This window comes from Toxotes jaculatrix, chromosome 24, assembly GCF_017976425.1.
Source record: "Toxotes jaculatrix isolate fToxJac2 chromosome 24, fToxJac2.pri, whole genome shotgun sequence".
NCBI lineage: Eukaryota > Metazoa > Chordata > Actinopteri > Toxotidae > Toxotes > Toxotes jaculatrix.
The window spans coordinates 3187686-3202382 of record NC_054417.1 but is presented as its reverse complement, the minus strand read 5'-3'; the positions used below and the strand labels follow the sequence as shown (position 1 = coordinate 3202382).

General features: G+C 43.5%; 1 protein-coding gene across 2 annotated transcripts in view; it reads left to right on the top strand.

Moving 5' to 3' along the window:
• The first annotated feature begins 4393 nt into the window (after window positions 1-4393).
• Window positions 4394-14697, top strand: part of nrp2a (neuropilin 2a) — a 75630-nt gene continuing 65326 nt past the window's right edge. The window contains exons 1-5 of one of the 2 annotated variants that reach the window (XM_041032457.1): window positions 4394-4465; window positions 4576-4645; window positions 6310-6435; window positions 6550-6667; window positions 10394-10500. In XM_041032457.1, the coding sequence (XP_040888391.1) occupies window positions 10395-10500 (106 nt within the window). In that variant the 5' untranslated portion in view covers window positions 4394-4465; window positions 4576-4645; window positions 6310-6435; window positions 6550-6667; window position 10394. The remainder of the gene's footprint in view (window positions 4466-4575; window positions 4646-6309; window positions 6436-6549; window positions 6668-10393; window positions 10501-14697) is intronic. The other variant, XM_041032454.1, reaches the window with a different exon arrangement.

Sequence of the window (14697 nt, the reverse complement as noted above, 5' to 3'; positions counted from 1 at the left end):
GTCAGGGGCGCTGGGGGTGAGCTTGTGTCAGGAGTGTTGGGTTGCTGTGAACGGCAGGGACAGGATGGGGTAATATGTCGTGTGTCCCTGTTAGCCCAGCCGCTTGGCTAAGATCGAGCCCTGTCAGGCCCGAGAGGAATTACAGACTGCTTAGTTTCCATATGAGCTTGAAAACAGCGTGTGACATATCGTCTTCTATAAGCTGGAGATGTCTCAGGTGAATACCCAAATACCACTGAATCATCGAGCCGCGAGCGATCATTATTTTTGACACCGTACAGTACAGTATGTGATCCACACACTAAAAAGGACTAAAAAGTTAAGGCGCTGTCCCTGGCTTATGTCCGTCTGTCCCCCATTACCCATCATCTCACTGCTGTAAAGAAAAAAAAAAACAAATTGTAGTGTCAGTGCCCAGATACGCTGGTGATGTCACTTGAGTAATTCGATCAGATTCCCAAAGCTGCTCCAGAGCCACAGAAGATCTTATATAATTGTTTTAACAGGCTCAGTCGTACTAACCATGACTAGTAAACTGACTTTGACATTGAAATTGGTGGAGTGCATGTTCACATCTTCATCTCTGCAAATATTCTTTGTATGATGCAGGAAGGATGATGTGTTTGCTTTGTGCATACCGGCACATTTTCTTGCACAGATTTAATTTTTGCAACAAGTGGGGGTTTAATTTTCTCAAATCACATGTCCGTCCACGCAGCTGTAACAAAGAGGCAGGTCATTTGATTTCCGGCCTCATTTTCATTTAGCAGAGATGGCCATTCCAGCGTGGATTAGATAAGGGTGAAGACAAAGTGGAGCCTCATTGGAAAGTCACTGTAGCAGCCAGCAGTGTAATCCATCCACGCATTCCTTCCAGAGAATGCCAAACAGCTCGCTGAAAATGAGCTGCGGACCCGACTCCATTAGATCGCCGCTCTGTCTCTCTGCTTTCTATCTTTCAAGAACACACACACACCTCACGCTGTAGCTGTACACCCCTCTCTCTGCACGCCTGCCACCAGCTTCATTAGTGCTAAGAAATGTCCTGCTCGTTAAGGCGAGGCAATTAGTGGCTAATTGAGAAGCTCTCTGCAGTGAAGACAAACTCGTTTCCTTGTGCTTCTCTTATTCCAGCACCCCCACAAGTGTGTCTGCGTTTTGACCAGTGTGTCCATCTGGATTCCACCTCTCACTCTTTTTCTTGAGGCGATCGTTCTCTACAGAGCTGCAGCCTGGGGGAGATAAGGAGCCAAGCGCTGGGAGAAGCATTCTAGCTTCTTGATGCAAGGCTCTTTTTATTGCTGGAAAAGGTTTCTGGAGCCACAAGCATCTGACGCATTGTTTTTTTATATATATATTTAATTGTTTATTTATTATGAGTGTTTTGCATTTGGCTCAGACAGTTTAGAGCTTCTTCTGCAGAGTTGTGTCATATGATACAGACAGAAAAAGCATAATAGGGAGTTTCACTGAGTCATTTCACTGTGCCTTCCCCTTCATTATGCCTCCTTTCCTCCTTTCTAGACATAACAGTGGAGCTGCCACAACTACATTCGCACTCACACACACAAACACAAGTTACCAACTGCCTGCCCTTCTCACTCCGCAGCTTGACTTTCCATCCCTCCGTGTGTTTCTCTCCTCCATCTCCTCTTTCCATTCTGTCACTCCTCTCCCCCAATTCTTTGCAGTCCACAGATAAGCTCTATGATAGGGAGGAAATGAGAGTGACACACACACACACACACACACACACACACACACATACACACACATAGCATGCCAATCTATTTCACTAGCTGCTTAGATAAAACTCTCTTGCAGATGAGGCTGGTAAAGCTACAAACATGCAAAAGAAAATAAGGAATATTTCAGTTTTTAAGTTTTCACTGTGCATCATCGGCTTGAGTGATGCGCAATCTTTCCCAAACGATCACCGTCCAGCCCGAGTTCAGTAAATAATCCACACACATGCTCGCTCTGTCTCCTTGTACCCACTCACATTGTGGATTTCCCCTGTAAACATCACAGATATGTGACCTGCTCGCTCTGACCACCCTCTGAGCGTGTGTGTTTTCATAACACGCCTTATCTCAGCCCACCCCACTTCAGAGGGAGGACGGGGACAAGGGGGTGATCCGGGGATTCCCTGTGTGTTCTGCTTAATTCCCATCTAGAACACACACACGCACCATTTTCATGCATTGTAGCTGAAATAGAGTTACCAGTGTAGCATCAGTGTGTGTGTGTGTGCGTGTGCAGGCAGTCACACGGACTCCATACTATTGAAGGTGAGGGTCTGGCCACATGAAAGCCTGGGGCTGACTTGACTTGAGAACTGGCTCATGAATAGACACATGTGTGGCAGAGATGCCCTGGAGGGGTGAAGGCCTGTGGACGTCCAAGAGGGCGAGTCACATCCTATTCCTCCTCTCAAGTGGAGAGTAAACAGCCCTATAGATACCACATCTTTTTAAATGTCTGTGTACTGTGTGTGTGTGTGTGTGTTTGTTCATAGCAGAATAGCAGGCGATATGTGAGCCAGTTAAGCAAAAACTTAAGAGGAATAACGTGTTAAAAAACATGGACAACTGTAAAACATAACATGTAAGACAAATATAACACTACACATTTAAAGCAGCTGTGAGGAGTCATTGTAATAATAGTTCTGCTCACACGACCTCTTCTCTTGCTGCTGGATTCACATTGTTTCAGACGAGCCCCTCGCCAAACAAAATATTGATACTGGATGAGTCTGCAAAACCCCAGATTAGGTTCAGTGTCAGCGTCATTGAAAGTAATACCAGTGCAAATGACTGAGTGTTTCAGAGGCAGTGCAGGAAGTTAGACATCAACATTATATTTCTCACTGTGTAACAGTGTGGTTACTGATACTTTTATTTTTTCATGTCTTACAGTGAGAGCATCAGTAGAGCTGGTGCTGTTCACTCCCTCTCAGTTTATAGTGCCAGCTATTCCCACATATCAACCGTGAATGGTGTTTTTTTTTTTTTTTAGCTTATTTGTTCCTATTGACAGAACCTTCAGTGAACGCACCATCTGTCTTGAGTGCAGTGAGCTAATACTAACTCAGTGCAGTATGGGTAATGCCACAGTGTACACAAGTATTAGTCAGGTTCCAATGCAGTGTGAATATTGAGAGGACAAGTTTTAATTGCTTCTCGGTGATGGCACTGTGTGTGTGTGTGTGTCTGTGTCTGTGTGTGTGTGTCTGTGTGTGTGTGCAGGCATTCCCAGCATCTTGCAGCTACTGCATCAACTTTAACAATGAGGTAGTGATGAAATTTTTATACCAAACTGAAATTAAGTCCCAGGTTGGAAATTAAATTAATTATTATTTAAATTTCTTCTCATGCGAATTTGAATAAAAATACACAAATGTCTCACATTAGTGCTTTAATGTGTGTGAGTGTTGAGAATTCCCAGCATGCACGTGCTCTTTGTCTGCAGCATTATCCCTCCTCCTCCTCCTCCTCCTCCTCCTCTCTCCGGTGAGGCATATTGATGCAGTGTAAGGAGGTTAAGCCGTCGGTTTAGTGTCCGGGCGGCCGTGACATTCTGCCTCGCCGGCCTGTAATTGACTCGTCGGTGTGTGTATCAGTTAAACCTCAGATCACCTGCTCTGTGCTTGTCGAGGGGGCTGTGATTGACAAGCTACCCTAATGCCTCGGCTCTGCAATTTGGAGCACACTGGGGTTTCTTTTTCTGGCAGGTATTCTTTTTCCTACATTTGATTTTTCTTTTCTCTTTTGAGTCTTTCACTTGGCATTTCTCGCACCTGTTTTGTTTTCATCTGTCTGGCCCTGTGTTTCTCTGTCAATCTGTCTCTCCCACTCCCTTTCTCCATCACTATCTCTGTTTTCATCTTCCTCAGGTCCTACCCAGGCCTTCCGACTCTTGGATCCAGAGTGTCAGTTGGTGTTAAAGTTACATCGCTCTGTAGAGACCAGCTGGAGGTCTCAGTTACTCTGGAAAGTTTGCTGCTCATGCTACAGGCATGCCATTCTGCCTTTGGCTTGGTTTCAGCTGTCTACTCCTGTACATGTACACATACGTGCTCCCACGCACTCTCACCCTCCCTCTGTCACACACACACACACACACACACATGCTCACATACACCATATGTTCAGCTTCCCCAGTGCCTGGACCCCAGTACAGGAGCATTATCTATTTAAGGCCACTAACTCTGCGGATTAGATCAAGATTCAGCCCCATAATGGCCAGTCTGGCACAGCACCCTGCTTCAATTAACACACACACACACACGCTCACGTCAGAATAATGTGATCTCACTCACACCCAGATGTGATCACACACACACAGTGAAAATGGCACACGCACTTTTTAAAATCTTCCATTCATTTTCTTTCTTTCCAAAGCGACATTTACATCATTTGGAAAGATTTACGCCTGCTCGTATAAGATGAGTGCTGGCAGGAAGGTAAAGCAGATTACACGTCAGTGTTAGTATTATGAGACGTATTAACACCTTTCATTTTAAAGAAAGGTGTTTTATGCCTCTGCTGTTATTAACCTGTGTTTATGTTTAAGGTCACTATTGTATTGGCGGTGGAGATTTTAGGAAAACGACCTTCGCTGTGGATACATGTCGTCGAAGCAGGTAAAAAACACACACACACATGCATACACGTGCGTGCATGCAAGGGCACACTTTTTCCATTCATGGTCAGCCCCACACACTGAAACCGACTGCCTTCACATAGCGTCGCACTCGTAGAAAAAATGTAAACCTCACTTCCAAGTTCCACAGACACACAACCACACACCATCCTCCCATAATGATGAAGTTGAGCCATTTGCTATTCTGGGCTCCCATTTCTATTTGTTTATATCATGGAAGCAGCTCTGAGGAGTACTTAGAGTTGGGAATGTTAGAATAATGAGGCAGGCCTGTAAATAATGAAACAAAGGATGTAGTGCATCAATTAAGAGCCATTTGCTGCCTCGCATCCATCTCATCTCTGTGTGTGTGTGTATTTTTTTTTTTGTTTGTGCCTGTGTGTGATTCTAGATGTGTTTTCGTGCGTGGGTTTTTGCAAATACGTCCCCGCGCGGGCTATGCACGTCCTTCTGAAAACACATTAATCAAATCGTGAAACATCACCGTCTCCTCTGATATGAAAATGAGCCGTCCGGAACCACATTGAGGACATTGTCACCGTAATTGCTCTTTGACAGCTCCGCACACTCATGCACACACATATAATCTTTAATTGCCTCCAAAATGTTTATGTCAAGATGCCGTTGCTAAGATAATGGCTGGGGACTGCCTGGCCCACACTAATGGCATCTCCATATTTATCGCGTCACATCAGCAGAGAAATCGGCAGAGCCCGTCAGATATTTAGTGGCGTGCAAAGGCTGCTATTGTTGGGGTAATATGGTTCTGCTGGATGCTGGCCAATTCATTAAAAACCCTATCGCACCAGAAGGAAATCTAGAGCACAGTGAGGCATAGCAGGAAGATTTTAATAAATACAGCTAATGTGACACTTTCAGTGCCCTTCTTCTCTGTTTACATACTGGAATTTTATTCTTCATGTTGCTTCATCACCAAATTGTTTGGTGGTGTGCAGCCATTTTCCACATCCCACTCTCCACTCTCCTGTATTTACATTCCAGAGTTCATTAAATCCAAACGTTTTCAGGATCATTACGAAGATGATGATCAGAAATTAAATAGCACTGCAGGACATGATAGAAATTGATAGGTCGTTGATCGTAACATGTCATGATCATGTCCAACACGTGTAAATACACCAGATAGAATTTAGAAATGTGTTAAAAAGTACAGAACTATGATAAATCATCTCACCTAAATTTCCTACATAAATCTCTTAGTTGGTGCCCTTTTCACATTCCCTCCAACTGCCTGAGAAATAGACAAAATTAGTCATCACTTACAGTTTTAGCTAGAAATTTGTCACCTTGTCAGTTTGAGTCTGACAATGACTTATCAAGAAAGAACAGACATCTGTTCCCACCTCCGTATATAACTGCATCCGTGAAGCTTACAGCTGCAGGAATGGATAATTTTATGTTAACTGTGGATTAAATGTGTAGTTCTTCTTTTGCTTCGCTTTCAGTGCAGCAGGTTGCTGTTTTCTACAAACAAGCTCTGGTAGACAAAACTGAACTTACCTTCACCAGTCGGCCTTAAATGTGACTCCAAATGAAATGTTTCTCTGTCTGCTGGATGGAAAAATAAGTAACTATTAGTCTGTTTAGAGGCTGAAAATATTTTTTTTTTTGCTTTCTTGTTAGGTTAAAGGTTCCAGAGGTTCTTGGAGTATACAGACGTGTGCTCTGCTGCACCTGTAACCCCACCCAGCTGTGATGTCACGGTGTACTGGCGCTTCCTGGAGTACGCCTCCGCATCACCGCAGCGAGGTGAGTTCGATTTTCAGCTGGTGTTGATTGGCCGTGTGACGGCACTACAGAGTGGCTGTTGATCTGTCTGAAAACCAAATGTCGTGTCTGAGTTTGTCCGCATGTCTTATTCAGCAAACAGGACAGAGCCGAGCTGAGAGCGGACTCTCCGAGGATCAGAGTCTCCGTCGCTGAGGAAAGACACCCGAATCACAGCAGCTTCGCTGTCTGTCAGAGCAGAATCCGCTCACAGGTGCAGTCTGTTCCTCTGTCCGTGCTCACATCTCTCTGTTCCTCTGTTTCACACCTCTCTCACACACTCGCCAGATATAAAGGGTTTATTTTGCACATCATGAAGTGTCACATTAGAAAGAATTTATTGAAAAGGAGCAATTTGACTCTTTTATACTCTCCTTTTTTTATATTGTCAGTGAGGAGCTTTAGCTTCAGATGGACAGTGAACAGACAAGCAACATGAATGATGAGCTGTTTTGGCTGTGATCCCAGATATTCTCACAACAGTCTCCAGACAACATGAAATACAGTGTGGCAACATGAAAAGGGGAATTCAACAACGCTGCCTCTTTTAAACAGATCCTTCCTTTTTCCTCGTCCATTTTTCTCTGCATAGTTTTTTTTTTTTTTACTCAGCTACGTCTTCTCATTAGAGAGCTAAATGTAACAGTGCATTACCACCATCAACCTTAAACACCTACCATACGTTCTGCGTAAGATATTTTATACGCTCTAATAAAGTTGCTGGAAATGTATTTCATTTACATTTTATTAGGAGAGTTAGGAAAGTTGGAAAAGTGCTTTTAAAACCCTTTGACAAATGGATGGAAAAGTAGCTGCAGTCTCTCACACACTTGCCAACTCTCTCCTCTCTCTTCTCACACACTCTCCATCACACACACTCTCAGTCCCGATCGAGCGGCTGCAGTGGTGATGACCTTGCTATCGTTTACAGCAGCTGCTGGTCCATTGTGTACTGTGGATCAGCTCAGTTACCCTCCCCACCGCTACATGCACTCACACACACACATCCAAACCCTGCAAATGGAATCCCAGTTTTAGCCCGCCTCTCCAACCTCGGCCTAATTATCATGGTACTGAAGCTGTCATAAAAAGCCTATTGTGGTCGTGTGGAATCAAGTCGCCTCGCAAACCTCAGAGAGATTGACATTTTCTAACTTGGGAACTTGAGCCAGGATTTTCTATCACAGTCACAGAGAGCAGAAAAGACAGATATAATGCGGGATAGGAGACTGTAAACTGCGATGCAGTCGACTCTTCCATATCTGGGTTGCAGAATAACAAGTGAATGATTTATGAACGCGAGCACTTTCCCACAGCGGCGGAGGATTTGAAGTGGAAGTGAAATGACAACAGGCTCAGGCAGATTGTTGTATTTACTCAGCAGGAATTCAGAATGTAAACTGAAACTGGCCTTTTCAAAGTAATGACTGGTTTGTTGCTGTCAGTTGTTTCTTCATAGCTTGAATATTAAAAAAAACCTTGTAATCACAATCAGTTTCAAAGTATAATAACTGTGCAGGATTTGTCTTGGTGACATTGGAGCGAGAGGATTATCGGCTCAGTTGGTTTAACAACCAACAGTCAAGATGCATCTGTGACTGCACAATGCAGCCCGTATCAAACTTTTCCTGAAATAATTAGAGACATGTTTCAACTAAATATCTGTTTAACCTGAGTCCAAATGTCACTAAGCTAGTTTCCAGAGGTGCGTTGGACAAAAGAGTAATTGGATGTATATCGTTTTAATTTCTTTTCAAATTTCATTTGATTCTTGTTTCTTTTGTCTTAACATCTTGCACAATATTTCTTAATTCATGTCTTGTGTGTATTATAAATAGCACTTTGAATGGCCTTTGTGTATGGCATGTCCTTTATAAATAAACCTGCTCTGTCCTGCCTATAAATAAATGTTCATTATGCACCTGTCCATCACAGATTAGTGGCTCATGCTGTAGCCTTCTTATATACCCAGTGTCTGACTGGTAGTTCATATGGCAAGTGGTGCGTTTAAGCTAAATAGAAGAACTGGGTTCTTCTTTCACCACTAAAGCTGAAAAGACTCAGGAAAGTGAGCTCCAACAGCACAAATTCAAAGTTTGTGGATAGAAAATTCGAGGAAACAGTTCTGCCCACGTTAATGACTGACAGGTGATGTGTGGGAAGTCCAAAAAAACTGAATGTCAAAGATTAATCCTTTTAGATAAACTGCAGATGCACAGTCCAAGACATAGTCTGGCCAATAGACTCAGCACATCCATCATTCTGTTGCTGTGTGGGTTTGAGCAGCATGGCATCCAGCCTGCCTCCAAACCATCTCCAGTTTTGAAGTTTGACTCGCTCAGATTGAAAGCACACTGACCCCGAGCGGGGCGTGAGACGCCGCGGCTCTGTGGCCATTATTAATAATGAGCATGACATGCGAGGTGCTGGCTTAGACAAACAGGTTTGTGACCCCCCGAAAACAATTAAAGGATATTGTCACGACCTTTAGATGGTAACCACCCTGGAACCTGGGATTGAAAATAATGAGTCTGGCTGCAGTCATTACCTGTAGGGGAGGAGTGTGGGCTGTGTGTGTGTGTGTCTTTCTGTCAGAGAGCAACTGGATTACAAATACACTCAATATGGTTCACATTTTGGTGCGGTTTGTGTGTGCGGCTGTCGAAAAGATGCATTGACAACCCACACAGCATTGTTGTGGACAAGATTTTGTGTGTTTACCTTTATTTGTGTGTGTTCTGAGTTGTGCTGTGTTGTTTCATGTCAGAGAGAGTCACATGCCTGTGTGTGTTTGTGCACATTGGAGTGAGGACTGTGTGTATTTCCACCATATACTGCATCCTAAGTTCTTTCTAACTTGCCTAATGTCAGCGAGACTCACTGGCTGGAGGAAGCTTGCATTGGAGCAGGGGACTGTGGGCTGCTGTCTCAGGACTTGGACAAACACTGATGATCATGTGTGGACATCTGAGCCTTCTGTCTTTCTGGCTCTCATCTTTCCCAGCATCCTTCGTTCTTCCCGTTTCAAGTCCGACGTGCGTGTGAAAGTTGAGGACAATGTTGCCTGTGCCTCAGTGTGAAAGATCAACATCTCTCCCTGTCTGTCTGCCCCCCCACCCCTAGGACACACACACACACACACACACACACAGTCCCTCTGTCACCCTTTTCCCCTCTCTCTCTCTCTGGTTGTGTGTTTACAGTGTGTTTTCCATCTACAGAGCAGGCTAGTAGCGCTTTGTTGTGTCTCTCTGGTCCCCTTCCTCATTTGCCTTCGACAACACTGATAATCTCCCCAACAAGATCCCCCGTTCAAACCCCCACCTACACACACACACACACACACACACACACACACACTAACAAACATTTCCAGATGCTCAGAAGCACATTCACATACACAAAACCCTGAGCACACAAATACAACCATGCACAGATACACACACAGAGACACACACAAATACTAGGTGCCAACCATTGCCATGGCAACTCCAATCAGCAAAGGTTCCCTTTCCCCTATTACAGCGGGGACATGACAGTTTCTCTCTCCTTCTCTCTGCCCCTCGCGTTACGATTGTTTCTTCTCTTTTCTTTCTCTTCCTTCCTCCATCTTTCCCTCTGTCTTTTTCTGTATATCTTATCATCCACCTCCCTTTTCTGTTAGTCCATCTCCCCCTTACAGTCACACCCAGTGATACAAATCATCAAGTCAAAAAACAATACGTCTGTCTGGTTTATTTTCTTTCTTGGAAAGGTTCAGGTCAACGTCCTGATACTTGACTAAGTACAGTTCAGTTCAAGTGAAAGTGGAAAATCCTTTTTTTTCTGTCTTTGCTGATCCCAGTTTAACTCCCAGTGCCAGAGTCTTACTTTTGTCCTGGATTACCTGCTTGTCCTGGGCAGTGTTGTGATGAATAATCCAGTCTCTCTTTCTCTGCAGGATGCTGCACATGCAGTTGAGACATCATCTCAGCCCACTGGTTCATGAAGTTCCAAAGCGTCCACTGCAACCCGCTGCAAGCGCAGACAACGGAGACAAGTGCTCAGGTTTGTCCAACACAGGGTTTCCCTCTGTGGATGATGATGTTCCCTGTTGGATGTCCCAGCCTCTCAGTGTGATGGCTCATGAGATGACTCAGTGTCGTCCAAAATATACTCATATGATGCATGTATGAGTCACTGCATTTCGGAATACACTGATCTCAGCCAATTGCATTTGACGGGTCATGCAGCCAAGTGATTGACAGCTTACTCCGTTTTTATTGAGAGCTCTCGGCTCGTCGGCGGGTGACTTGAGGCGATTTTGACATAGTTTGACAAAATACAGGAGATGGATCTGCACCAGGGAAATGACACTTAATGGAGAGACAAGGCCACAGAATTTGAAGTAGGACTGTTTACCATGGACAGGTTTAATTAAAAGTGATATGTTATATTGTTATAAGTTACATTAAGTCTAACAAGTTGGAGGTACCTCACTGAAGCAATGATGCCCTTCATTGCAGCTACTTGATTCTCCTCTCCTCAACCCCCGACCCCCCCTCCGTCCCCCTCCCCCCTCTCCTGACTGGCTGTTGAAAGGACCATTTAGGGTCCATTCACATCAAAGACCCCCTCAGTGACTTAATGGTGCCATTGTTGTTTGCTCTTCAAAAGAAACAGAGGTGAGAGGCGGAGAAGGAGAAAGAAAGGGAGAGGAAGATAATGTTCTCTTTTTTTTACATAACAAGCCCTTGCACTATCACTGTCTCTTTCACACACACACATACAGCAGGACAGAAAAGTCATTTAGTCCTGTATTGACTCTTGAAATCATATTTTCCTTAAAGCAGTTAAATGTTCAGCTAATTAGGTGATAGTTTCCCTGTTTCTGAATCAGATCAACTTTTTAAAAGAACTTTCTTCACTCAAGTGGCGTTATCTTCTCCAAAGACGGCCCTTGGCTTAGCAGCTACTGAACCATATCTGACTCTTAACTCTGCTTGTCCCTATAAAACCACACAGTGCTCACTTACAGATGGTACAAACACACACACACGAGCCAGTGAAACCCTGCCAAGCCAACAGAGACGCGTCCAACTCGCAACTCTGCTACAGAATTAATCTCAAAGAGTATCCAAAGTGAACAGTGACACATATCAGACTCATCTCACAGGATTTAAAGTGTATATTTAGCAGCTTTTCACTAATGAGGATGTTAATAGGAAACTGTGTCTGAGCTGGGGCTTCACAGACACACAGTGTTTTTAGGGGAAATGGATGAGTTACAGCTCAAACAGTCAGCTGACTGTTTTGAGTTGTCTTGCTTGAGCTGCGTGATGGTAAGAGGCCTGACACTTCCAGACAGCGAGGAGTTCCCATTAAAAGTGAATCAGGCAAAGCTTTGAAGATGAGAATCTTGGTGAGCACGACGATGAGCTGCTCAGATGCACCTTTTAGAAGAGTACCAGTGGTATTAAATAGCAGCGATGGTGACGGAGGAATGCAAAGCATTCAACCTTGACTAACAGAAAATCAAACTAAACGTCCCACCAGAAATCTCATCTTCTTTCAGTATATTCGCTCTAAAGATCAGCAAACTGGATATTAGGTCAGCCAATCAGTGAAAGCTGCCTGAGGAGACTCAGTCATTTACTAATTAATTGATAATTCATTAAGAAATAAATACTGCTGTTTCACTAGACTTTTGACCTCAGGGTGGATCCCCATTATGTCAGTTTTGCACCACAGGAGGTTTATGTCAGTGTCTGCCTCAAACTTCATTAAGCTCTATTGGTGTAAGATTAATGTGTGGATTATATACAAAAGCAGTGATTGAAAAAAAGGCTTTGAAAAGTGTGAAACAAAATGTTACGTTCAGCAAAGAGCACATCAAAACCAGCATCTCTTTAAGCTCTGAAGGTGTTTTACAGTTCATGTTTCCACTGTTCTGTGTTGTGTATTCATTATTTAGGATTAATGTGCTAATGCTAATGAAGTTCTGTGATTGCTTACAACTTAACCCTAAACTGTTAAAGTAAACATGACAACAAGAAGAGTCTGTCTCGAGAAAAGTACTTGAACGTGTCGTGGGCTGTTCACGCTGTCAAGGTGGACACGTACCACATCAGGTCCAACATTATCGGGCTGTGTAGGCAACTTGCTTTGTTTTGTGCCAAACACAAATATACAATTATTTAGTGTTTACCAGTCAATCTTGTCGCTGTAAGAGTAGAAAAGCTTTTAAAACAATTAGGCCAAGATGCTAAAACTCCATTAGAGCTTAAAATGTGGGATCAATTTACAAAAACATCTGAACAATTAAATGAATCAGTAATAAATCTGCTAAAAACAAACAAACAAACAAATAAAACAATAACTGGGACCAAGAAGGAGCATCCATCATCAGGTGAACAACAGGATCAGATGTATCCCTGATACATAACAATCAAAAACATCTCACACAATTCTGTTATCCTTAGTTTAGATGGGATTTATTTAAAGAGAGAATGACGAGTCAAAAATTGAGCTCTCTTAATTAAATTTTATAATTAAAGGCTGTGGAGAAAAGGTATTAAGGCAGGCAAGGATTCTGCTAATCTGGCTACAAAAGAACTTCACATATAAAGCTTTTCTTATTACTGAACAAAGCCCCACTTTAGAAATACAAGTTAGACATGTTCTTTTGACACTTTCTGTCAGTTCAAGCGGTTGAAAAGGGAAAAACGCAATGAAATCAGGAATTTAAAAGAGTTTTTAAAACATAAGCAGCCACACTTCTGTACTGACTCTTGACTAGAGTATTTCTTGTGTTTCATCTTCATCTTCTCGGTAAGGACAGAGCAGGCAGAGACTAAAACAGAAGCATTTTATTACCAACATTTCTCCCTGAAAAACCAAAGACAGCCTTTCAGCACTGGGCTGTATATTATGTCAATAACTTCAGACAGAACTTAAAAAAAAAAACACACCAAACGTCGGCTTATCTAGGTCAGCACCAACACATGTCTGGTTTGGCAGTGACAGCAGTCACATGTTTCATTTATCATCAACCCCCGACAGTTTTGCCTCACTGTAATTAATATGGTATAAATTCTTAACCATGCAGCCGCAGTGAGCACATGAAGTGGCTTCATTTAGTCCGAAGGTCACTTTGGCTGCGTGTCCCTCACTCTTACTTCTTCTTCTATCCAGCCTGTCGGTGTCACATTTTGAAGAGATCTTTCATGTTCCACAGAGCTGGTGAAATGGCTTTAATCCTGATGTGGATGGTGAATTAGAGAGATGAAGTTGGCAAAAAAAAGGCCATCATCTGTGCCAACTGTAAATTCTAAGTCCTATCGTTGTCCTGGAAGGTGAAATGAGTTTTATCAGTTTGCATGTTGGTCTGTGGTTTTGGCTAACGTAGCTCAGTGGAGGAGGGATGCACATTGTGTGGAGGTGCTCAGTGGAGATGTGCGGAAATGCGGAGAATTAGAGTTAACTTAGTAAGACTATAGTACTTTATTCTGATCCTGACCCAGGATCCTGATTAAGAAGTTCCTAGTGCAGATCAGCCTGCAGAGCCAGTACTGACAGGCTCACCCAGTCTAGACACAGGTGTTAGGAGTCAGTCCTGTGAGAAATCTGTCAGCATGTGTGTATTTTGTGGTGCATAGTGTATTAACTGATCGTGCACTTGCACACAGTGTCCTGAGACGGTGGTAAAAACAGGTATCAGTGACGCTAAACGTAAACTTTCTTTAAAACATCTCCAGTGTGGTGAGGATAAATCTTGTGCGTGTGTTATGAAGGTGTGAGACGAAATGTTCCCCTTCCCTGATAAACTTGTTTGTTGTGTTTGTCCTGTCAGCCATAGATCACCATCCGTCTCTTCTTTGGTTGAGCTTGGTTTCACCTGAGTTCCTGGGCGTGCTTGATAACACGTTGCTATCTCCGTCTTATCGCCATCTAAATTACAACCAGCCTGGGACACCTTAGGAGGCTTCCAGAGTGCATACCAAACATACCCGTGTCACCCCTCTCTCCAGCGCTGCACTGAGGGCTGACACTCAGCCAACCTTGATAAACACTGACAGTTGAGACGGGGTATTTCCATGACTGGCGGTTATTGACTCGGCGATATGGTGATTTGTTTCTGCGCTCCGGCACAATTGATTAACCATAAGGAAACTCGGGAGACGTTATTGGATTACTATTCAGAAAGATTGAGTGTCAGTCTCCATCGGATTCCGTATCTCATCCATCTCTCTCTCTCCCTCTGTC